Source organism: Cupressus sempervirens, chromosome 2 (assembly GCF_028749045.1).
Source record: "Cupressus sempervirens isolate cs-2001-9-10 chromosome 2, ASM2874904v1, whole genome shotgun sequence".
NCBI classification, from domain to species: domain Eukaryota; kingdom Viridiplantae; phylum Streptophyta; class Pinopsida; order Cupressales; family Cupressaceae; genus Cupressus; species Cupressus sempervirens.
Genome location: NC_143119.1, coordinates 618,040,574 through 618,067,944, shown reverse-complemented (window position 1 = coordinate 618,067,944; position 27,371 = coordinate 618,040,574). Strand labels below are relative to the sequence as shown.

The window sequence follows — 27,371 nt, the reverse complement described above, 5'->3', positions numbered from 1 at the left end:
TAAATCAGATGGAGACAAGGAGGCAAATGTGGTAAGTAACAAATCCAAAGAGGATGCTTTCCTTTTGTCTTTAGAAAGTGTTGATGATTCATGAGTTTTAGATTATGGTGCTTCATTTCATGCTACACCTCATAGAGGTTATTTCATTAATTATGTCCAAGTGGATTTTGGGCTTGTTTATTTGGGGGATAATGAACCTTGTTAGATTGTTAGAAAGGGAAAAATTAAGATTAAGTTTCAGAATAGGAATCATTGGCTACTACATGAGGTAAGACATGTTCCAAGGTTGAGTAAGAATTTAATTTCAGCAGGGCAACTCGGTGATGAGGGTTATGTAGTTAATTTTAATGATAAAAATTGGAAGGTTTCAAAAAGTTCCCTTGTAGTAGCAAAAGGTGTGAAAGTAGGCACCTTATATCTTTGTACAAGTCATATTGTTCATTCTACTTTGATTGTTTTAGAGAAAAATGAATGTTCAGGAACAATTGCTGCAGTTGAGCAGGGAGAACAAATAGCTACTATAGATTCTGATACAATGTTGTGGCACAACAGACTTGGGCACATGAGTGAGAAAGGTATGAAAGTACTTCATTAAAAGAAAGTTTTACCAGGTCTGAAATGTGTTAATATGGATTTTTGTGAAAGTTGTGTGTATGGAAAACAAAAGAGAGTGAATTTTGTAAAGATTGGGAAGGAAAACAAAAAGGAGAAATTAGAGCTTGTGCATACAGATATATGGGGACCAGCTCAAGTATCTTCCCTTGGTAGCTCTCATTATTATGTTACATTTATTGATGACGCAACTAGAAAAGTATGGGTTTATTTTCTTAGACAGAAATTTGATGTATTTCAAACTTTTAAGAAATGGAAATGCTTGGTTGAAAATGAGACTAGTAAGAAATTAAAATGTCTCAGATCTGATAATGGTGGTGAGTACTGCAGTCATGAATTTGAAGATTATTGCTCCACTAATGGTATTTGTAGATAGAAAACTGTTCCAAGGACTCCACAAGAAAATGGAGTGGTTGAACACATGAACAGGACTATAATGGAGTGCGCAAGGAGCATGAGGTTGCATGCTGGGTTGCCCTTACACATGTGGGTGGAGGCTATCAATACTACAATATATTTGATTAATAGAAGTCCCTCTACTCCTTTGGGTTGTGGTATTCCAGAGGAGGCATGGACTGGTAAAGAGGTGATTTATTCTTTTCCCAAGACCTTTGGTTGTGAATCTTTTTCTCATATAGACTCTAAAAATAGAACCAAGCTAGAAGTTAAATCAAAGAAATGTGTCTTTGTTGGATATGGCATTAATGAATTTGGTTATAGGCTTTGGGGTTCTAAAAATTATAAAATTGTAAGAAGTTGGGATGTCGTATTCAATGAGAAAGTGTTGTACAAAGATCTGTTGCAGCAACATGAGAAGAAAGAAGATGATTATGTAGTGTTGGATGATACTCCAAAAGTTGATGTTCCAGCCATTCCTTATGATGTGCAACAATTGCAACAACAAATACCACACACACCGGTGAATGTTAGACGGTCAATGAGGAAAATTAGACCTCCATAAAGATTTTCTCCCTCTTTGTATTCTATTTTACTTATTGATGCTGGTGAACCTGAAAGTTATGATGAAGCTATGCAGGTGGATACTAAGATTCAGTGGGAGTTTGCAATGAAAGATGAAATGGACTCTTTGCTAAATAATAAGACATGGGATTTGTGCAAGTTGCCTGCAGGTAAAAAGGCTTTACAGAATAAGTGGGTTTATAAGTTGAAAGAAGAGGAAGGAGGTAAGAAAAGATTTAAGGCCAGGTTAGTCATAAAAGGATTTTCATAGAAAAAGGGAATTGATTTTGATGAGATATTTTCTCCTATTGTTAAAATGACTTCTATCCATACTATTTGAAGTCTTGTGGCTACTAAAGATTTGCATTTAGAGCAGCTGGATGTTAAAACAGTCTTCCTTCATGGTGATTTGGATGAACAAATATATATGGCTCAACCACGGGGATTTGAGGTCAAAAGTAAGGAGAACTTAGTGTGCAAATTGAAAAAAAATTTATATGGCTTGAAGCAAGCACCTCGGCAATGGTATCTGAAATTTGACAGGTTTATGAATGAGCATGGCTATAACATGTGTCATTCAAATTATTGTTTTTATTTTAAGAGGTTGGATGATGATAGCTACATTATTTTATGTTTATATGTTGATGATATGTTTGTAGCTGGGTCTAACATGGATCGTATTAAGGGGTCGAAAAGCCAGTTAGCACATGTGTTTGCTAAGAAGGATTTGGGGGCAGCAAAATAAATCCTTGGTATGAAGATTTGCAAAGATAGGAAGAACAAAACATTGACACTATCTTAGGTTGATTATGTTGAGAAGGTGTTGCAACGTTTCTCTATGGAGAATGCTAAAGTTGTCAGCACACCTTTACCCGATCATTTGAAATTGACTAAGGAGATGTGTCCTAAGACACAGGAAGAGGAGGATAAGATATCCAAGGTACCCTATGCTTCAGCTATAGGAAGCTTGATGTATACTATGGTATGCACTAGGCCAGATATTGCCCATGCAGTGGGAGTCGTTAGCAGGTATATGAGTCATCCAGGATTTGAGCATTGGAATGCTATCAAGTGGATTTTCAGATATTTGAGAGGAACATCCAATAAGTGTTTACACTTTGAGGGCTCTACTACTAATTTACAAGGCTGTGTTGACTCAGATTTGGTAGGGGATATTGATACCAGGTGGAGTACTACAGGTTATGTCTTTACTATTGGTCGGGTAGCCATGAGCTGGGTTTCTAGGTTATAGAAGATTAATGCTCTATCCACTACAGAGGCCGAGTATGTTGCTGCTACAGAGGCAGCCAAGGAGATGATATGTCTTCAATTCTTCTTGGAAGAATTGGGACATCCTCAGAAGGATAATTATTTGTTCACAAATAGTCAGAGTGTCATTCATCTTGCCAAGAATTCAGCTCTGCATTCTAAGACCAAACACATATAGTTGTGGTACCATTTCATTCGGTCAATTTTGGAGGATGGACAGTTAAAGCTGGAGAAGATACATACAGATGACAATCCAACAGATATGTTAACAAAGGTTGTAACAAGGGAGAAGCTGAACTCCTCTTCAGCTTCGGTTGGTCTTCTAGACTAATCATGAATAAAAGAATAGTAGAGTCCAAGGTGGTTTGATCTAGTGGGAGCCCCATGTGGTAGTGCTATTGCTATAGGATCAATCTCCAAGTGAGAGATTGTTTTTTAGTGTGGAGCCTGATCAGTCCCCAAGCAAGAGATTGTTAGATTGTGTTGACTGATCGGGAAAGTATTGTACATACTCCACAATTTTTTGGGGTTAAAAAAAAATTTTGGGCCCTATTTTATCAAGATTTTGGGCTCACATGTAATTATTAATTATAGCCCTAAAATGGCATAAAATACTTGTATAAAAGGGTTTAGGGTTAGCTATTTTATTATTTTATGATGTGATGCGAAATTGGTTCTTGCGGTGGTATTGAGCTGTAAGGGATTACAGATTTTAATCAGGTTGTAATCACTGGATTGTAGTAAGATCAGACTTGTTGTTTGGTGGAAGTAGCCTAGGGATTGGATGAACCACGTTAAATCTTGGTGCCTTGTGTTCATTTATGTGTGATGTATTATTTTTCTGTTATTGGTTATATTTGCATGTAGTTTTTTTTATTTCTGTCTGTGGTTTTATCCTAACAATTAATGCTTCCATTTGTTATGTTCACTCTCTTTTATTTCAATGCCTACCTTTTAAAAAGTAGCTACAAGGAGTAACCCTTGAAGGAAATGATTACTTTCCACTTGTAGATTACTAATAATTCAAAACCTATGCAGACTCAATACCTATCTTTATTTTATAGTTGAGTCTCTTTATTACCACCTTTACACATCTATGTCACTTCTCTTACAGGAGAATTTCCCATGATATGCCATACCATCAAGTTGGCTACTCATGGTAATATTCGATATTAATATTGGTGCTTTGATACCAAGCTCAACTGTATCTCTTAAGGTTGTTGTGGATCCAAGCCCTTAAACTCATCCTGGACATGTCCTCAAGGCATTTTTGGGGATACTGACCCTCACCCGTCTTGCAATAACCTATTGGCTATATTTATACAGGCCTTTCCCATATTGTATCCATTAGAGCTACATAAGTCTTGTGTTATTAACGGAGTGTCTATCCTTCTCTACCAGTGTTATTAATGCCTGGTTATAACAGATGCAAGTGACTATGTTTATTGATCTCTATTTTGGTAGCTTTGTATTGTTGTTGCCAGTTATCGACTGTATTAGCCATTTGGGTTGACATTGCATATGCTATTTAGGCAAATAGTATATATGCAGTTTAGGGTAACAAATACTCTTTGTTGCCTTTTGTCTTATATGCTTATTTGCCTTACCTTAATCTAATTTTGATCTTTGTAATAATATTTTTTTTTTCTTTTCCAGGATTTGAATCACTAACATAAATTTCCCTCACATGAATATTAATTTGTTTAGGAAATCTCAATAGTGTTGATACTAGTGGTTGCCAAGCCAAGTTAGATAGATTATACTACACAAGTAAATGATTATTATTCCCACAAATGTATATGCTATTTAGGCAAATAGTATATATGCAGTTTAGGTTAACAAATACTCTTTGTTGCCTTTTGTCTTATATGCTTATTTGCCTTACCTTAATCTAATTTTGATCTTTGTAATAATATTTTTTTGTTTTCTTTTCCAAGATTTGAATCACTCATGTAAATTTCCCTCACATGAATATTAATCTGTTTAGGAAATCTCAATAGTGTTGAGACTAGTGGTTGCCAAGCCAAGTTAGACAGATTATATTGCACAAGTAGATGATTATTATTCCCACAATTACACTACCACCTTACCACATGAAATGGAAATCAACAATCCTGACTCACAAATACAACAATAATCTCTCTCTCTCTCTCTCTCTCTCTCTCCCACTTCTTTACAGTTTCTTTGAACAACACCACTTCCCACATGTGCAAGAACAATATTGGAATGAGAACCAAACTAAATGTTTGAAAGTTGTGGATTTGTGCAATGCTAGTATGATAAGAATTACAAGTTGATACAACTCCTAGTGCACATATGTCTCTATAATATTTTCTAGTGCAAGGATTGCCTTCCATTACAATCATCAAAGTTCTATAAGTAGCACTAGATATTCCATGCCATTTCAATATTCATTGAGAATCATTATGTTGTATAAATACACAGACGATGATGTGAAGTGGTGCTGTAATGAGCCACAATAATTACTCACAAATATAGTCTTCCTTAGCAATATAGTGCGATCAAAATATTTCGCGTTCCAAATAATTTCAACTCAATGGGCGATAAAATTCCTATTATCATGTCACTGAAGAAAAAAAAAAAAAAAAACCCTTGCAATCGCAAAATCATGTTTTGCAAAACACTCCACACTAATAGCTAAACATTCCTTGATGAATCACCATCTAGCCCAAATATTATTAACATGAACTTTGATTACTCTTGATGTTATAAGGCATGTTGAATGTTCAGTTTTAAGTATGAAACGTGTCGAGCCCATAGATGTAAATATATGTCTTTGCCTCTTAAACAATAGCTATGGCTTGTAATAAAATAAAACTTGTTTGTTTATTAAAAAAATCTTCCACTCAATCCTATCACACGACCCTTAGAAACATTAATCTATGTTAAATATGTTTGCATCGATCTGTCAAGAAATAAACTACTAATGATTTTATTATATATTATTTTGCAAATATTAATCTTTCATAATAGCCTTTACCAATTATTGAGCCCACGATAAAATATTTAAGCAACCTATTAGCTTCAGGCTTGTAAATACTTTTTTTCTTCTAAAAATATCTCTGATAAAACTATCTCTGATAAAGTTTCATAGGTTGGCAGGGAAACCTACTTTGATACCACTTGTAATGTCCCATTTCAGGGCATTAGATATTTCCCTTTTGAATTGTATAAATTTGATAATACTCCATATGATCTCCTCTTCAATGTTATATATATATATATATATATATATATATCCAGTATTACATAAAGACATATCTTTTCATTAATAGTAATTATATTTAATAAGGTAGTTATATTATATTTTATTATATTAATTATATATGATTATATATTATATATGAATCATTTTAATTAGTTATAACAATATTATTTTGCTATATAACAAAGATATAATATCATATACTATTGTCATACAAGTATATATTAATTATCTATGACATACAAATATCTAATTATATATATAAATATATAAATATATATATATATATGTATGTATGTATATATGTATGTATGTATGTATGTATGTATGTATGTATGTATGTATGATTAATATTTATAATTATATAATATATAACAATCTATATTTGTATCTTAGTATAATTATAATATTTTATATAAATTATCGATTATTAATATTATACTCTTTAAGTGTAATACTTATTTATTAGTTAATTTATATGATGAAATGGGGATATCACGTTGTCATATTATTTGTGCATGGGAACAATAATTTGTATGATTTTGGTATGGTCACACCTAGAGGCACGATGAACAAAATGTTGCCACTTGAGCCATGATGTGTGTATGAACCGTCGAAGTAGAACTTCCATGTGACTAGCTCTGTCTAGAGGATATGTGTATCTGGAAAATCAACTAGGATGGGATTAGAGATGTCTAGAGGTGCATTTGCTACTTGGGCTGCACTTGCTTGCCCTTTTATGACTTTTCTATCAATATTCTCAATGTTAAACTCACTTAGGATCATTACCCATTTAAATAGCCTTCCTGTTAATGATATTTTACTTAAAAGATACTTGAGTGGGTCAATTTTGGTGATGAGTTTTACTTTGTGAGTTAGGAGATAGTGGCATAATTTTTGGGAAGCAAAAACTACTACCAAACAAGCCTTTCCAATGAACGTATAGTTTAACACATAGTTGACCAAGGTTCGACTAATGTAGTAGATGGCACATTCCTTGCCTTGGTCATTCTCTTATGCCAAGAGGGCTCCTACTATTTTTTTCATCAAAGACTTGTATAACAATCAGGGTTTGTGTACTATAGGATGCACCAAAACAGGTGGACTCATTAGGTAGTTCTTGAGAAGGTCAAAGGCCGCTTGACACTAATTGTCCCACTTTAAAACTATATCTTTGTGAAGGAGATGGGTAAAGGGCACAGACTTCTCGACTAACTAAGATATGAATCTGTGAACTAATTGAAGTCTCCCCTAGAGGGAGCATAGCTGGCTCAAGTTCTTGGGAGGTTGCATGTTAATAATAGCTTGGACCTTTTCAGCATCAACTTCTATATCTTTTCCAGAGATAATATAACCTAGGAACTTTCTAGATTGTAAACCAAAAATGCATTTCTTAGGGTTTAGTCTGACTTTGAAGGATTCTAAGCGTGTGAACATCTTATTTAAAAATGGTAGATGGTCTTCATGAGTTTTTCAAAAAGGTCATCTACATAATCCTCCATAAAGGTATGCATCATGTCATGGAATATTGTGGTCATATCTTGTTGATATGTAGCTCCTACATTTTTAAGGCCAAAGGGCATGACGTTCCAACAAAATGTTCCCCATGCACAAGTGAACATTGTCTTCTCTTGATCCTCAAGCTTTACTCTAATTTGGTTATGGCCCAAAAAACCATCCATGAGGGAGAATATATAATGTCCTATTATTAGATCGACGATGGTGTCAATCTAGGTAATGGAAAATCATCTTTGGGATATGCTTTATTGACATCCCATAAATCAATGTAGATACACATGCTACCATCTTTCTTGAAAATGGGCACAATGTTTGAGATCCATGAAGCATAAGCCAAAGGCCTAATGAAGTTGGTGTTAAGTAACTTTTCTAGCTCTATTTTGACCAACAATACTATATGTAGATGTATCTTTCTGAGTTTTTGTTTGACAGGCTTGGCATCTAGAGAAATGTTGAGATGATAAAGGATTAGATTAGGATCTAACCCTGGCATGTCAACATGGGACATACATTAATTTGTCAATCTTTAAAGAAGCAAATGAATTCACTTCTTTCCTCTGGAGTTAATGACTATGCCAAGTGGATGATTCTAAGTTCTCGCTCTATTTAGATGTTAACTTTCTTTGTAGACTCAATTATGATCAATGGCCTCTCTTTTGGATATTTGGGTAAAGGATCAATCATCTCATCTTTAGGTGCTAGAGTTGGGTTTTCACCATCAGATGTGTCACTTCTATTTGCTTCTATTATTTTTATCTAGACTTGCCACAACATGGTTCGGGTTGCTAGATATGTGAAGTGTATGACCTCTATTCATATGACTGAGATGACTGATACCAGACCCATCCATAGGTATTTCTTTTGGTCCTAGTTTAAGAGATGGTTCAACTATATTAAGGTATACACAAATGTCACAGTCAATGTCAAAGTTAGGGATGTAATGAGACTCGGTTGTATCCCAATCAATAAGCTCAGGATGGATCAAGGATAATGGCTCGGGATATGGATATGATTCATCTTGGTTTAAGGACATAACCTTGTTTGGTGACTCATACATTGTATCAGTCAAGTCTATAATGTGTGCTTCTTCTAAGTTGTCCAAGAAACTAGAGGTGTCAAACTGCTCATTGTCCTCATGTTCAATTTCTACTAGAAAGAAATCTGAAAAATAAGGTCTAAAACTAGAATTCTTCATTTGGTGCATCATCGCTCTGAGGAGTGAAATTGGGTGTATGTTCCTTGTCTGCTTCTGAATTAGTTTGTCATGAGGTAGCTCTATGTGGTGAAGGGGAGTATGAGCCAGACAAAAACTCTTGTGTTGTGGCAGTGCTCTATGTAGGAATGTGAATAACATCACATTATTTATCATGGGTAAACTCCTCAAATAGAGAATCAAATTCCCATTTAGCAAATTCATCATCATCTTCATCATTGATGGCATCCATGAATGTTTCTTCTGCCATATGGAAATTAGGGATTAATAGGTTTATATCTTTTGGATGGGATGCATCCTGATCTACAATGTCCTTCTCTTTTGGTACCCAAACCAAAGTGGAGGAGGAGGAATCTTTGTGTCTATGTGATGACTTATCAAGGTGTGGGGGCTGAAGATAAGGTGGAAAACCTTCCTTTTCTTGTTCTGAATGCCGACTCCTATTTTTAGTTTTTTGGGTCTGAACTATGTTGTTAGTTGTTCAACAATACCCTTGCCCTTTCTTAAAGGATCATCCCCTTGGTAACCCATATTTTTCATCAACTCATAGCCTTTTCCAAAAAGGTGGGGGGATATATCAACATTCTATATTCTCTCATTTTTTAATTTAGTTTTTCTTGTAGACATATCACTTTCTTTAACAAAGTTCCCATTGTACATGTTCTTGGTAGGTAGTCTACCATGTGATTTGGGAGATGATGGTGGTTCAAACAATGAAACTGAATATTCACCTATGCCCTTGCATTGTAGTTTGCATTTTCAGTCAAATTCTTTCATTAAGCAATCCATTTTCTCATAATCTATTTGTTGAGAGTCTCTTAATGATAGTGATGATGGAGTGGAAGAACTAGAACAATCTACTTTCTTTTTTTCCTTAGTCATTGTGGATAAGAGATTATTATTTTGGCTATTGAAGCGTGAGGCTTCTGCTGATGTAGACTAGCTAACATTTCTTGTTAAAATGGGGACTTCTTCCCTATTGTGAGGAACAAGGGAGTTACAATATTGTGTATAGTGTTGGTCCCCAAATATGGTTACCTCCTGGCCTATGTATGAAAATTTTAGACACTGGTGATAAGTGGAAGGGATTGCTTGCATATTGTGGATTCATGGCTTGACTAATAAGATGTTGTAGGTCAACTTTAACTCTAGGACTTGATAGATAGTTTCTTTTATGACTAGGCCAACCCTGATGGGTAAAATTACCATACCTTTAGAAGATCTCTCTTCTTCATCATAAGCTTTAAATGTGATCTTCTTCTTTGGATCGACAACATCCTTTATATATCCTAGTGCTTTCACTAGGTTTAGTGTGAAAATATTTAGATCAACCTCGCCATCAACCAAGGCTCTCTTCACTCTATTCCTATGTATGAAGACTTCAATGTGCAATGAGGAGTTTTGAGGATGAGTGAAGGACAGGTCATCCTACACCAAGAAGGATACATAGTGAGGGGCAACAAGGTTGATCACCATATTTTGGAATCTATATACATCAAGGTCATTAGGCACTAAATCTTTGCTGAGTACCTCCTTATGCTCTGGGGATATTTGCAATAATTCAAAGATGGAAATATGAGAGGGAGTTTTCAATATTTGGTTGACCAAACTATATTTGGGCATGGTAGAACTCATTGTGGCTTGGTTTGAATTGGTGGTTGCCACCGACAAAACCACTTTAGAGGCTTGACCTCAAATGATGATGTTTAAGGTTTGTTTCTTATATTTGTATTTAACCATGATAACATTGATAGTATCATGAAATCCTGATATCATGTTAATTGTGTTGTCATAAATATGAGTGTAGTTGACTTTGTCAATAAAGGATATAGGTTGTTTACTTTTGGAAGACTCACCTTTCTCATGATTCATGAAAGAATTCTTGAAGGTCATGAGATCCTAATTATTGCAAAGATTGTTTACTTCAATAATTCCATTATGAATTAGTTTTTAGATGGCCCTTTTGAGAGCATAGCAGTTATTAGTGAGGTGCCCTCGATTTCGATGATAAGCACATAAATGTTTTTAATTCCACCATGATGCTTTGACTTGTGGTTTGTATGGTTTAGCTTTTGGTAGTACAATGAGCTCATTGGCTAAGAGCATTTGTGCTCTTTTGTAGGTCTCGCCTATGGGTGTGTTGGTGGATTTGTATCCTCTTGGGGAGGAGCTTGGTTGTATGCTACTTGTTGATTGGGATTGTTCTGCGTTGAAGGAGTAGTTGTATTTTGTCGATGGAATAGGCAAATGTTATCTTGTTCTGGTGGGTTTTGGTGAGTATGTGCATTGGTCTTATTGATAGTTGGATAGGGTTGATTTGGATAGGAGTAAGGTTGTGGTTTGACATAATTGGCTTCTACCACCCCATCATTTACCGTGTTTTTATAATTGTTCCTCCACCATAATTTATGTTTGTCATTCGACCAGTTAGAGGAGTTATTTGGTTGTGAGGAGCTACTTAAGAAACCTTTGTCATCTTTTTATGGCTTAATAATGTCATTGCTTAACAAGGTTTCTTCCACTTTAGCTACATTTTCTAAAGTGGTTTTAAAGTCTTTTGGACCTGGGAGCTGCAATAACTAATTCATGGGTTTAGATAGGCTATTAATGAAAATATATATTTTCTCCTTATCCAGGATGTCTTGATGATACTTAGAAAAAGTATGTCTCCATCTCTATAAAAATATCTTAAAGGATTCTCCTAGGAGTTGTTTTGTATTGCATAAGTCGATGTAACCTCCTTTTCGATGTTGTATGAGTATTTTGTAATGAAAACTAAAGCTAGTTGAATGAATGATTTGATATTGGAGGGGAGTTTTGAGAATCACTCCATGGCTTGCCCCTCCAAGCTCCTAGGGAATAGCCACATAAGGTGGGTCATGTCATGAATGAATTCCATACTTAAAGTATAGAATTGTCGGAGATGGTCTTGAGGATTTGATGTGCCAAAATATTTATCATATTTTGGTAGTTGCATATTCTATGGAAAAGGTGTCAAGGTAATGCCTTTGTCAAATGAGAGAGGACATACCTTTTCGAGTCTAAATTCAGCCGGTTGGACTTTTCCCCATTTCATTCTCTTCATTTCTAATTGTAGGTCTTGGAGCCTTTGGGTGACAACCTCTAGGGGTGGTTCTTCTTCATCCCTCTTAAGGTTTGATATATCAAAGTCAGATGGTAATTTCACACCTTGTTGTGCTAATGATAACAAGTAACATTCTTTATGTCATTCAAGTATCTTTTCCATTATGTCAATGAGTTCAAGATTTTGTTGGAAATCCTCAATCTTAGTTTCAAGGCTATTTTCATCTCATATGTGAGACGAACCCATTTTTTTGGAGGGTTTTGAATTTTGTTGTTTGAACAAGGATGATTCATTGGCAATGGTGATTGATAAGTAGTCAATGGGTGCAATAGGCTCAATGATATTTGGGGATTGCATAGATTTGATAGTTCATTTTTCTATTCTAGCACTTACCTGTATAGATGATCATTTAGGTTCCTTTTATTTTACTATGCTGGTTTTACGTAGTGGCATGAGACATGAGTGAGACCCCTTTAATTCTTCTACATTTCAATGGGATGAGGATTGTTTTTAATACCAAAATATGTTGGAATGTCAATCTATGTTTCAAAAAGGTGTTTGGTGATGTTGATGATGATAAGACTCAATTCTATGAAGTCAAAGGAACAAATGTGTATTTCTGTTGGTGTTTGACTTGACGGAAGAAGTTGAGGTAACGATGGCTATTGGATAAGAGACCAAATGTAGGGTTGGAACATTTCTTGCTTTAGAGATGGCGATCAATTTTGGGATTCCTTAGTTTTGTAGAATGTCAATGAGGGAAAAGGGTATCTGAATCTATTGTATGTTTATGGATATTTTGTGTGCAGATAGCCTCTATTTTGAAATTTCTCTCAAATGAGCTACAAGAACCTTCAAATGCACTATTTAAGTGTTTATATGCACTATTTTATGGTGTGTCAATCATTGTTTTGTAGGGTGTAAGTGTTGTTATATATGTAGATGCATTTTTTTACAGGTCAAATGCGTTGTTTCATTTATCAAATGCACTAATACAAGGTTTAAATGCACTATATAAGGAATCAGATGCATTGTTTAAAGTATTGAATGTATTATTTTAGGGTATACAACAATGTTTGTGTTCAATTTAGCATCAGTTTGTAGTTGCATTTGAATTAGCTTGGAAAGATTGTAGTCTGAAGTTCATTAACATGTATTTAAGAAGACACATTCAAGCACAACAATAGTAGAAATGATAATGAAATAAACTCACACACACCTAGAAAATGAAAGAAAATCAACTTCTTGACAAGGCTTGCTAAGGCTGGTGACTATGAGGATTTAGTGTTTAACCAAAAGTGTTTGAATTTACCTCTCTGGTGATAGAGAGCTTCCCACCAATGCAAAGGAGGTTTGGTGCAATCTCTTGCAAGACTACTAGAGGAAGGCTATGTTTCAAACACGATTGACTTGCATTCAATTAGAAATGTAAGATGGAAGACTTTCCCTCTCACAGACCCTTCTAAGGCAAATCTTGGGAGGTAGCCTTTCTATAGCTAAATAATCTACCTAGTGAAAAGCAGGAAAAATAGAAATCAAAAGTAGGTTTGGGAATTTGATCACCCTAAAAGGGTGAGAGCATATCTTTACTACTCCAATATCTCAAACATGACAAACAAGATTGTTCAATTAAGAGCCTTTACCTACGGAAGACAAGAGACTCCTATTTAATCTACATGTTTGTTCATTCCTAGATTGATTTCTACTAACGCTTACAGAAGGTTTGGCATTCTAATCAACTCAGTGAGTTGAGAGCATAGGCCTACTTTCAAATAGATAAGATAAATCAAACCTCTTACTTAACCTAGGTTATGAATTTGGAAATGTCGCAATCTAATTGACAAGGGTTTAGGCCTACCTGATTCGATGCTAGGAAAGGTTGAGCACATTTTTTATTGTCTTCATTCCTTTCTCGCGATTTTAGTGGCATGGGAGTTCCTATCTAGTCTAGAAGGGACTTGTAAACAACCAGTAATCAGATCTACAAGTTAGATATGATAGTGTATAGCTATGATCAAATGTACTACATAAAATTTCATATGTGTTACAGAAATGTGCAAATGTGCTACAAATCAGTCAAACTCACTAATTGAACATGTAAATGCACTACAAGATCTAGTAAATGTGCTATGAAATAATACAAATGCATTACAAAATACTTCAAATGCATTACAAAACATGTCAAATGTGTTAGAAAGCATTGTGGAAGAATTAACACAATGTTCAAAAGCGCTAGAACGTAGGAGAAATCTCAAATCCGGTCCTCATGAGCTCGGGAATGTCTTTGAAAGTTATTCTTGTTATGAGTCTTCCCAAGCGTTTTAAAACCTATAATAAGTTAGATCTGCACAAGAAACTAGAATAATACACAGATCTAGAAAAAAGATCAAAGGTTAGAAAGAAAAGTTAGATAACAAATGAGGCTTTAGAATGAGCCCCATGGTGGGCGCCAATTTTTACATGGCGGAATCGTGTATTCATGAGACCTTAATGTAGAGTGCAATTAGAATAATAATGAACTAATCTAAAACCAATAAATCACTGCTAAATAAAGACTCCACAAACATATCATTTTTCCCTAACTACAACTACTAAAATTGTTCTCAAACCAACATCTTAGTGACAATTCTAGAACAAAAGTATGCTATGAATGCAAATCTACAAAAGTTTATGTGAAAATGTAAATTATATGAAGATAATAACACTAGAATGCTATAATATGTGCATGAATAAGACTCAAAAATATCAAATGATGTTAAATAACTACTAAAATAACACTAACATGATACCATCTTGACATGAATTCTATATAATAATAATGCTAAAATGGATGATAGCTCTAAATATGCCTATAGTGAAGATGCCTAAAACTTGAGTCCTTTTGCTCTTGATTTTCCTTCCTATTTATAGGATTTTAGGAGGGGGTTGGGGTAAGGATTAGGATTTTACTTTTCACTGAAGGGTAATGGCGAAACTATAAATATCTCATAAGGCACCGAGAGGAAAAGTTCAATAGACTTAATTTGTGAGGACAAATGAGGATTTTTCAATTCTTTTAATTTCAAAAAGAAGCATTTTCACTTTTGAGAGGATAAATGACTTTTGTTGATTTATTAAATGTTCCATTTATTTTCAACTTTTGTCTTTTACTTTTTTCCTTTTTTAATTTCATTTTATGATTTTATGATTTGTTTTTGCTCTTTTTAAAGTGATTTAGGTCCTTTTTGATTCAATAGGTGATTGATTGATTAATGACTTGATGTTACCATTGATTTAAAAGTCCGTTATTTTCATCTGTTAGCTGATTTTGTCTTTAATTTTCATTGTTTGATCAAAATTTTCATTGTTTTAGGTCTTGCTAATTTTAGGGTGTCTACAATTGTTATTGCATTATTATTAACTACATTAGGTTAATACATAGAATGTAGTTGCATTTCAACATTAAATTTTAATAGGAATTCCATTATAAAATAAGGTCACTGTACAATTTAAAATCTTTCTATTTCATGATGTTCCTAAAATAAACTTGATTTTCATTATTTTAATCTAATGATTTATAAAGGAACTATGTGTTGACATATTAGTCAATTTTGTTATTAGTGACACAGTTCAAGTGATGCGAAGCCAATGTTAACCGATCATTGCAATATCTACTGAATTCACAATTCATGTGATGTGAAGCTAGTGTCAATCGAGTTACTTTATGCTAACCAAGTAATTCAGTGTTTTCTAAGTTGCACAATATCTACCGAGTCACCAGTGCAGACCAAGTTCAAGACTACTTGAAAGTGATCAGTATGGACTGAGCTTCTATGTCTACCAAGTGCATGACAATGCCAAGCATTGATAGTAGATGTCAAGTATCAAAACCCTCACCAAGTCAGTCTTCAGAACCCGAGTATCTTCATGTGGGCTGACTTTGTAATATTTGTGTTAACATGTGTCATGGCCAACTTTGTAATTTTGTAATTTGGATTAGTATATATATGTAATGTATTGCATCATATCCAATTAAGAAAAAAGAATGTGAATGTGAGCATATGTATTGTAATGTGAATGTGGATGCGAAAAGTTCAAGTTATGAATGCAACAGATAAAGAATTATAAAGGCCATATCAATATAAGGAGTAGTAGAGACATATCTATCATAGAAAGGTGATTAGTACACTAAGGAATCTCTATCAACAAACTCAGTTGCAAGTCAAAGATCTATTGCTTCATCCTAATAGGTGAACCAGTCAAAATACTTTAACAAGGTAGACCTAACAGTCTTTCACAAATCTCTTTACTGAGTGCATACTTCATTGTATGTTTGTAAATCCTCTTACAAGGTGGACCTAGTAGTCCTATTTGCTCCTAACAGGGTAGATCATCAGAAGTGATCAATGTAAGCCTTAACAGACCAACTTTATGCTGCAGTACTAAAATTTGTGGGTATCATCCCCACCTTAGTTTTACTTTCTATTTGGAAGGTTTTTGGGTCACCAAATCTATGTGTTCAAGTGTTATGGATGCTTTCATGTTTTTAGTTTCTAATGCATGCAATTAGATCAAATGTGATGAATTAAGTGCTAATTGATTCATTGTATTAAGAATTGAAATTGTTAAATTTTAGAAGTTACTAATTTACCCCTCCCCTCTCAATAACTTAGCATAGTCTTGAATGTTTCCAACACTGTAAAGCTTTCATTTTGATACTTATGCAAAATCAATACATTTGAGAGCAAGACAAAGTTTGCAACTCATGAAAATCCTATCATTCACATGCTCTATTTCATGCAATAATCCATATTTACATTGCCAAATTTAGCATGATCAATGATTGATCTATTACATAAATAAACATCTAATTACATCCTTTCTTTGTTTTAGGTATATAATGTACAAGATAGGGATATCAAAATGGAAAAGTCTCCATGACAACAAAGCTCAAGGACACTAAGAAGGTTCTAAATCCAGTTTTGCTCCACTACGAGATGTTTTCCAAGTAATCTAAAAATAAACAAGAACAACCATGGAGAGCTCACCTCCCAACCAAGGCCTCGATGCAAGGCCACACCTCGAGCTAGGAGAATTGGTAATCGACTGGGTGACATTCAAACACAATCACAAAGACACAACTCAACATGTAGTTCCCATCCAAGGTGTGCACAACAGGTTTCAAAATGAACCTATGACTAGGGAGAAGGTGGATTTTCCAAGTAGGAGATGCTAATCATGAACACGAATCATATGCCTCTTCTAAGGCTACCAAATCACATAAACTTCCATTTCTCTCTCCTTATTTCTCCAAAAAAAAATCAGTTTGTATTGATAAGTAAGGGCCTATAACACCTTAGTTTCTCCCTCTCCTCAACATGAGAAGAGACTTTGCACTGACCTAGAGTCCAACTAAAGCCTTCTCTCGTACATGACCACTTCTTCCCTATCTGAGGATGAATTCCAACACTCCCTTCATAGTTTCCCCAAAAAAACAATCAAAAGAAACATAAAATAAAATAAATAAAATCCATAATACCCATCGCTCACATGATACAAACACACATATTACAATATGGAAGAATCTAACACATAAACAATGAACAAGAACATAACCAAGGCAATGGAGAACCTACCTTCACAAAGGTTATGGCCATGGAGTTTTGAGATGAGCTAAAATCCTTTTCTTCCTCAAATTCCAAGATGACTTCTCTAAATGTAGAGAATGGGTGAACAGCCTTCACTCTTCAAAGGGACTTTAAATAACCTCTAAACTCATCCACTCAAAATAGAAATAACTCCAAACTTGGATTATGCCTCCTATGGCCTTCCCACTTGGCCCTATTGTCAATACAACCTTTTAGAGGAGTGAAGACTTCGGTAACTTCATGGAGATGGCCAATTTTTGCACAAAAAGGGAAATGACAAATTTTAGGGGTCATAAATGTTGCTAGGAAGTTCTAGAAGGGTGGAAAAGGTTCGTAATCCATACACATACCACTTGGGCACTTGGATTACATTAAATTTGGCCTCTATGATAATTTCAAAACCTATACAAGTGGTTTGCAAAATTTGATTTTCAAAAACCCTAAGGATGTAACCTTTCCACTAAACCCTAATTAAGGAGGACTAATTTAGGTTAGTAACTAATTAGTCTTAGATTAACGTGTTACTCTACTAACCCTAAATTGACATGTCAATACACATATGCATATAACAAGTGTCAAGTGACACTATAAGATTTAATTTTACATAACATTTAACATGTCCCAAAATACATAATGATACTCACACATTCAGATTATGATACAAATTAAACACTTGACAACGAGGTACAAATCACTTTATTGGATTCGACTTTAGTCTTATAGTTTGCACATGGGGTTAATTATCGATTCTCTAATTAGATTCCATGGTTAATTATCATGCACACTCAATTCCAAAATTAGTAGTTCAATAACATCACATTCATATATTTAAACCAAATTTGCATAATCACATTGACCAACATATTAAAATTTCATTTAAATAACCTTTCTCATTTTTGCACACATTTTTAATCATCACTAATCTCATTATTTAATCATCATAACATATTCATTAGGTCGAATTAAAATATTGAAAAATCATTGTAATGCATACGTATACCTAAAATATCATAAACACCATCAATAGGGTATACTAAACTATCTAAATGCATAAAACCTAATCATCAAGGTACCATAATTAACGTCATCATCATAAGATGAAACACCTCATCTCATTGTTAGTACAAATCACTATTTAAATAGTCAAATAATGTAGTAAGTCTCGAATCACATAGTATCAAAACATAAACGCATCAACTAATCTCAATTTCCACTAGGACATGTAAACCATAAAATGTTAATTCATATCCATCATCATAATCATTACACATAAGATAGCCAAAATTTATCATGATGTCCTATGCATGGTTTCTAGCAAGAAAAACAACATTTCCCCATACCATTGCCTTGTCATGTTCATATATTCATTTGAATCTTCTATAAAGGATTTAACAAAGGAATTCATTTTTAAATAAGTAAATACAAGGAGGAGTCTCACAATGAGGCTAATGTCATAGAAGGGAAACTCACTAGACAAAGGAAGATGACAAGCAAACGCAAAATATCAACTCCCCATGACACTTTAGTCAGAGTAGAGCATGCATAATAAGGCACAAGATATGGTGAATCCCAAGAATATAATAATTTGTACGAGTGTCCTCAGATGACACTACTTGAATTAGAAGGTAAAACAAGGCAAAAATAACTGAAACAAAAATACATATGGAATATGACACTTTATCTTAGTATGTTTGCAAGAATACATACAAATGATGTCTAAATATGCCAGAAGAGACATAAGGCTAATACAATAGATAGTACAACCCACAACGAATCATTTGAAGCAACAAAATCAATCCTTGGCTTTGATAACATGTTGAAGTTCATGAAAGATCAACCTCACAACTCCCAAGAATCACCTGCATGCAAACACCTATCATAAAAAGAGAGAAGCAAAAGCTATAGAGGCTGGAATTCTCAAATCCATAGATGAGACATTCTTGATGAGAAAAAGATAAATTGTTATTATCAAAACATAATGAATAATTACAAAGAGAGATTGTCCTTATAAAGAAGATCAAAACCCTCTAACCTAGGTTGCATGATAATAATTATTAAATGCCCAAAGTTTAGCACAAGTAAACTAGAGATAATAAGTGACTTAATAACTAAATCAATATGATTTAATTAATAAGAAAAAACTTTATTACTCTAACAGATATTATTTGTGATTTTGTCAGAAAAAGATGTGGTATTATAATTAATTACCCTCTCATTACTCTTACAACTTGGTTTATTAGGCACGATCTTAAGAGGCCTAATTATCATTTATTTAATGGCACAAAAGGCAATACACGTGTTAACCTTTTGTCAAAGGGACATATTTTTTATTAGCACTCTTTAGTATAATTATAGTAGCTTTAATAATTCCTTTAACTGTATAATTGAGCAATACACGAGAAATTTTTTTCTAAGGAAGAGAAGAAAGGGTAAGGGTATATCTAGTTTTCAGAGAATTTTGGTCAAACTCTAAAATGGTTGGTGACATGGTGCACATTAAACCATCCAAGATTGAAGATTATGCAAGAAAACCTTGTACTTGGATGACTCTATATGAGGGGGGCTTGCTTCCTTTTATGGAGGCTGTGGCAAGTTATGACAACAATATTTTGTCCTTATTTATTGATTTCAGGATGGATAGATGGGTCACTATAAATGACATCTCCTTTCATGTGAATGAGAAGATTATTGCTATGGCAACTAGTTTGTCTATGGAAGGACAAAGGTGGAAGAAGATTATAGATGAAATGAGTTTGAATAGAGTTTTCAAAAAAGATGAAGAACCCATGAGATTTAGAGGTGCGTCCAGTTGTAAAGACCTCCTAGCTCCCTAGAACAAGGCATGTTTTGTGCTCATGAAGTACTTGACTCTTGAAGGTAGAATTGGTGTCTGCTACTATTACCATTTCCCTCTTCTAAACCATTTTAGTCATCATGGTGAAATTTCTATTCCATTTTTTCTTTTACATGATCTTGACACCACTGTGTTAGAGGTTAGGGATAGATGGAAGAAAGATAAAAGTTTCACTATTCTGCACCAGGGTCTCATCCTCCACCTATATAACTTTCATTTGGCCCTGGCTCCTCCCCGTTGTGTTGACTTAGTTAATAACCAAGACACACAATCTCACTAGTACTAGTGGTAGGGGTTGTTCTATAACCCGCACTCCCCAACCTTCCCCTTCTTCTACCCCTTATGGGAATTCCAAAAAACACAAAAAATATTTTGAATGGGACCCAAGTCAAGCAAAAACCTAAAACAAAAAAATCAATGGAAATTGACCTTGTTGATTCTAAATATGAGAATGATGGTGGCCGTAGGAGGTTGGGTAGATTGGCCAAAAGTAGGGCTAGATAGAAACATAAGACTTATAGAAATTTGGAGATTAATGAGGAAAAGACGTTATTGGAAGTAAGTGAAAAGAATGAGGGGAATGAGAAAATGAGAATGGGGAAGAAGGAAGAGGATACAAAGGTGGGGACGAAAGATAATAGCTTTGGCTTGGAGGAGGTTAAAATAAAGAAAAGAAAGAAGATCAGTTAGGACAATACACGTGTCTGCCAGTTTCACTATGAACACTATTGACTTTACCTCTAATGCTATTCCTTCTCCAAGTACTACTAAAGATACCTCGCTAATGACGACTACCTTCCTTATGAGGATGGAGAAAAAAGAGAACATATTTTTTGTTAAACCTAATGTGATGCAAGTTTAGGTGTCAAAGGTGGCTAAAGGTAATTATGTTGGTTGCGTGAAGGAAACTAAACACGAGTTGTTGGAGGTCCTCAATGCACAATTCATTGCTTTGGATGAGAGTTTTAGAGCTCTCTCTAAATTGGTTTTGAAGGTGATCCATGCTATTGCTACTACTCTCTAGGGAAAATGAAGATGATGGCCTCGGTGCGGAGGATTCAAAGGAAGTGTATGGTTTCCTTGCTAATGATTGGGCCAAAGTTCTACTAGCGAAGAAGGGAAAGGGGAATGCTAAAGTTTAAGTCTGTTTTATTTTACCTTATTTTATATTCTCTGGACTTGCGGTTGCTGGTATACACCAACTTTAAATTATTTGAACTGACTGATGGGCCTTAACAACTTCATTATTTTTTGGTCAAGTAATTAAAATAGATATGGTAGATTTAGTAGATATGTTTATAAGGTTTTTAAAGAGAAAAATAATATGCGGACTGCTAGTAATTTTGTTTCAATTACTAATAGCTGTGATGCTTTGTTAGATAATCTTTGGTTTAATAATACTAGTTGGGAAATCTGTATTTGATATTAAGAGGTAGAGCTGTGAATATATTGATAATTTAATTTCTTGACTTATGCTGTGAATGACTTATCCATAGTGTTGTACTAAGAGCCAACCCCTTTTTTTTTTTTTTTGGTACTTTTAATATAAAAACTAATTTATTATGCCCAAAACAAATAATAAAACTAATAATAACAAACGAAACATTTTTGTGGTTGTTACGAAGGAAATAAAAATGACTGTCAAAATAGAAATAAAATTGTGTGTCATCTCTATGCAGTCAGAAAACGATAGCTTTTTTTCGTGTCCTAAAATTCCTTCATGTCGATATGATTTAAATATTTTGGTCTACGAAATTTGCCGGCCAGCACTGCAACTGCATTGCAGGTGATGCACTAAGCAGCACAGCAATGATCGATTTGGCCATCTCCCTCCCCCGTGCTTATTTTCCTAGACTTCATCAAATAGATCGTCCATGCAAGGATAAGGTTGTCGTTTGGTTATTTCTGTTCATCCATCGATTCTGTAACCTTTAGTACAGTAAATAGCTCCTAACATAACTTCGAAATATAATGTGTCAGGCTCCAAACTTGTGTGGGGTATCATCTTCAATTTATGGGAACCCTTGCACGGTTCAGGTCCATGAGCATGCTTCAAGGTCTCGGAAATTAACACGGCTAGAAGCTGCAAAACTAAGTACAGGTATGTCGCAGTAGCTTATTTTTTAACATATGGAGCAATATTAGTAAACTGTGTTTTTGGTCTGTAACTTGTTTTATGCTATGTGGGTATCTGCAGTGAAACCTGCTTCTGACCCAGAGCTTCGAGAAGTGCTTGAATTGGCCAGTGATGACGACCTTTCTGAGGTTTTGGATAGCTTATATGGTCAAAGGTCTATTTGTACCGCCCTTTTCTCTTTTTCTAATTATCATAAACCAAGTATGGCTGCAATACTTCATCTGTGTACATGCCATATAGGCGATTCTTCTGGTTTTTGAAATTGTGGATGGATTGCATAAAGATTGTTTAATGCATTGTGCTTAGGTTAGTTCATATGCAAGTTCCCAAGTGAACGCTCCACTGTAAGGGTCCGTTTGTTTCCTGGAAGATGACAGGAATTGGCTTTTTCAAAACCCGGATTTGAAAATTTGTGCATTTGTTTCAAAATTTGCATAATGGAATTAGCATACGAGACTTCCAATTTTGCCTCAAAATTAGGTTTTCCAGCTTCCTAAAAAAAGTAAGAATTGAAAATCAAAACTTGGTTTTGTTTTTTAAGGAGTGTAAAAACAATTGATTGGACTACTTTTTGAAATTTGCCTTCAACTCCAAGCTTACGCATAAAAATGTGTCTTCACATGCATCTTCCGAGTGAAACAAACGGTTTTAGTAAAATCCCAAAAATTAGAATGAAGATATACAAAACCTTGATTTTGTTAAACCAAGGTTTGTAGAAATCCGGGTTCTCTAAATTCTACCAACCAAACGGACCCTAAATGACTATAAAAGATAAAGGTGGTTTTAAGGTCGCGGCCAAGCCACCATACACACGAGACTTCTCTTGTGAGAAGAAGGGGGCCTTTTCATTTGACCTACTATACAGTGGTCAAATTTTATGCCTCTTAAATTTGTACCTTACACATAAGAAGCAATTCAAGTCCAAAATTTAACGAAGTGGATTAAGCTCAAACTTGTAGAGACTTACCTTGAGCAATTGACATTGTTGAAAATTAGTGAAGATGCTTAGAATTTGAGAGCCTTTCAGCCTAGTAGTGATTAGTGAATTTCAAGAAAGGAATTTAATTTACTGTAACACTGCTCTAGTGGGGTATGTTTCCCTTGGTTCATCCATTTCAGTAAGGCTGTTTTCTTGTATTTTGGTTTTAATCTTGGCAAGACTAATGCAAAGAATCTCTTATATTTTCTTATTTGGGATGATTTCTGCAAGTTGTATTTTTTAATCTTTCCCATTATGTGGATGTTTATAGTCCATAGATGTGCATTCCTCGTGGGTGTAATCTCCTTCATTATTTTCTAGCCAGTTTTCCCATCCATCATCCTTGTCCAAGGCACATTTAGTTGACGCAAGGAAGGATAGGGAAAACTAGGGCCAAGGGCACACCCAACTCTTCGAACCACCCTGCAAGAGTTAACACAACAGAAGCAAACACAAAGAACAACAACCAAAGGAGGAAGAAGAGTAAAATACTTTTATTGATTCTTCAAATATTCAACATACATGCCCAGCTGTAAGGCCTTCTGGGTTATGGTCAAATACAAATATATTCATACACAAAGATCAGCAGCAAATTCGCACTTTCCAGTTCTGCCCTACAATCCCCTTCAAAATTGCCTAAAAACTCTTAACTCATAACTGCCCTAGCTCTTAGCCTAAACACTCTATTTATACTAGTCAAAATGGCTTACAGATCATTCTAGAACATGGAGAAGCCACAAGTCGGCTCTCAGTAAATATTAAATGAAAATAAACCTAACATTAAATACACAAGTCGGCTTGCATCAGCAATTAACTGTCTTGAAATCGATGTCCGAGCAAAATCGCGATATCTCCTAGCTCCGATTGAGTTAGAACTCGCGATTCGAACTGTGGGTAGATATCTAGGTCCTCTACAGCCCCTTAAGTGTGCAAAGTCTAATTCATCAAGGAAAAGTGCGAATCCACCTCGAAAGTCAAGCACAAAAAATTGTCGCACATAACTGCCAAAAATTGATGTTCCGGGAGAATTGCCATAACTCCCAACCTATAAGGAGTTAGAACTTGTGCCTTGGACCATAGATAGTACTCTAGGCCCTCTTCAATCCCTGAAGTGCGCAACCCTTCATTCATTATGGAAAATTAGTTACATAGTTTGCAATAGGCACCTAGAAACCAGAAAATGCAGTTTTAGCAGCAATATAAGAACTAAAAACATATAGGATAGGAGTGCACCCCAGGATGCTCTTGCATTAGACAACCAGGGTTGGAAGAAATGATTTTCCTGAATCATTGAGATGTCACAACCTGAGTTGAATCCAACTCAGATTGAGAAATCCATGAAGTATCTTCCATAGGTCTGATCTTCCACTTCACCAGATATTCATAATAATCTTTTCCTCTTGTGCTCATACCAATTCTCTGATTCAATATCTGTTCAACTTCTTCAATCTGCTTCTTAGGATAGTCCTCTGATACAATAACTTCATCATTTGACTCATGATACTTGTATAGATCAACAACATTAAATAGGAGATATATCCACGTCATTAGGTAACTCAACTTCATAAGCGTTTCCACTATCAAACTTCTTCAGTATTTTACAAGGTCCAAACTTCTTCATCTTCAGTTTACTGTATGTTCCAATTGGAAATCTTCCTTTCTTCAGATGAACCATCATCTCATCACCAACTTGAAAATCATGATGTCTCCTAGACTGATCAACATTCTCCTTATACTTTTAATTACTTTGTTCTATCCTCAACTTCACTTCCTTATGCAAAGATTTCATAAAATCAGCAAATTCATCTCCTACTGCACTTCTCTTTTCTTCATCAGCAATATCTCTCAAGTTTGATACTCCTCTAGGGTTCATTCCAGTAACAATTTCAAAATGTGTCTTCCCTGTACTCCTATTCACAGAATTATTATATGCAAATTCAACTTGTGCCAATACCATCTCCCAATTACTTGGCTTATTCCCAACTAAGCATCTTCGCAAGTTACCCAAGCTTCTATTCACAACTTCTGTCTATCCATCAGTTTGCGAATGGAATGTAGAACTAAACTTCAACTTAGTACCCATCTTCTTCCACAAAATCTTCCAAAAAAACCAACAAACTTACTGTCTCTGTCAGAAATAATACTTCTTGGTAATCCATGCAATCTTACAGTCAATTTGAAGAAAAGTTCAGCAACATGCTCCGCATCTGATGTCTTCTTACATGGTATGAAATGAGCCATTTTAGAAAATCTGTCCACTATAACAAATATGGAATCATACCCCTTCACTATCTTAGGTAATCCAAGAACAAAATCCATACTAATGTCACTCCAAAGTTTCTCAAGAACAATAATAGGTATATACAAACTAGTATTTTGACTCACTCCTTTTGCAATTTGACAAACTCCACAAGTCTTTACAAATTTTTGAACATCCTTACACATTTGTGGCCAATAATACTTTTCTTTCAGCAAACTCAATGTCTTATCAATTCCAAAATGTCCAGCCAATCCACCACTATGCTTTTCCTTAATCAAATTCAACTTCATAGAACTTCTAGGAATACATAATTAAATACCTTTGAACAATATACCTTTTTAAATGAAATACTCATCATACTTATGTGATTGGTCAGATTTGGTGCTCTGCACTTTCTCCACGCCTTAGAAAAGTTAGGATCAGCATCATACAACTCTTTCATTTCATCAAAACCAAGAACTTCAACCTTCATTTTAGTCAACAAAGAACGTCTTCTACTCAATGCATCAGCAACTCTGTTAGTAAGTCCACTCTTGTGCTTGATTACAAATGTAAAATTTTGCAAGTATTCAACCCACTTCATATGTCTCTGATTCAATTTATGTTGACTTCCCAAGTATTATAAAGCTTTATGATCAGCATACAACACAAACTCCTTAAGAATCAAATAATGTCTCCACTTTTTCAATGCTTGAACAATAGCATAAAATTCTTAATCATACACAAAATACTTTCTTTTAGCATCATTCAACTTTTCATTAAAGAAAGCAATAGGCTTACTTTTTTGACTTAACACAGCTCCTATTGCATTACCACTTGCATCACATTCAACTTGAAATGCTTTGTTGAAATCAGGCAAAGCCAATACGAGTAATTCAACAACCTTTTGTTTCAAAGTCTCAAAATTCGTATCAGCTCCATGTGTCCACTTGAATTCCTTTTTATCTCCCCTCATTGTCTCAATTATAGCATTACAAACAACATTGAACTTTTTTATAAACTTTCTGTAAAAACTAACCAAACCATGAAATGATCTTACCTCACCCACATTCTCAAGTGTAGGCCACTCCAAAATTGCTTTAACCTTCTCAGATTCATCTTCAATTCATCACTGAAATCACAAATCCCAAATACACAATCTCTTCTTGCATAAAAGAACACTTTTTTCAGATTAATTAGCAACTTTTCCTCTTTCAACCTTTGCAATACTTGTCTAATATGCTCAAAATATTCTTCCTTAGTTTTACTGAATATCAGAATATCATCCAAATAAACAATCACAAATTTACCCAAGAATCTTTTCAGAACTTCATTTATCAACCTCATGAAAGTACTAGGTGCATTAGTCAAACCAAAAGGCATAACCAACCTTTCATACAAATCATCTTTTGTCTTGAAAGAAGTCTTCCATTCATCACCTTCTCTAATTCTGATATGATGATAGCCACTTTTCAAATCAATCTTGGTAAAATACTTTGCTCCACTCACACAATCCATAATGTCATCCATCCTCAGCGTAGGAAACCTATATTTTATTGTGATTTTGTTAATAGCTCTGGAATCAGTACACATTCTGCATTCTCCATTCTTTTTAGGTGCTAATACAGTAGGTACAACCCATGGACTCAAAC

General features: G+C 34.7%; 1 protein-coding gene across 4 annotated transcripts in view; it reads left to right on the top strand.

Annotated features, from left to right (window-relative positions):
* The first annotated feature begins 21,983 nt into the window (after window positions 1-21,983).
* Window positions 21,984-27,371, top strand: part of LOC149574896 (uncharacterized) — a 132,042-nt gene continuing 126,654 nt past the window's right edge. For all 4 annotated transcript variants that reach the window (XR_016360104.1, XM_089814746.1, XM_089814745.1 and 1 more), the window contains exons 1-3: window positions 21,984-22,251; window positions 22,345-22,465; window positions 22,562-22,655. Coding sequence is in view for 3 of the 4 variants with exons in the window: in XM_089814746.1 (XP_089670872.1) it covers window positions 22,174-22,251; window positions 22,345-22,465; window positions 22,562-22,655 (293 nt within the window). In the remaining variant the exon portion in view is untranslated. The remainder of the gene's footprint in view (window positions 22,252-22,344; window positions 22,466-22,561; window positions 22,656-27,371) is intronic.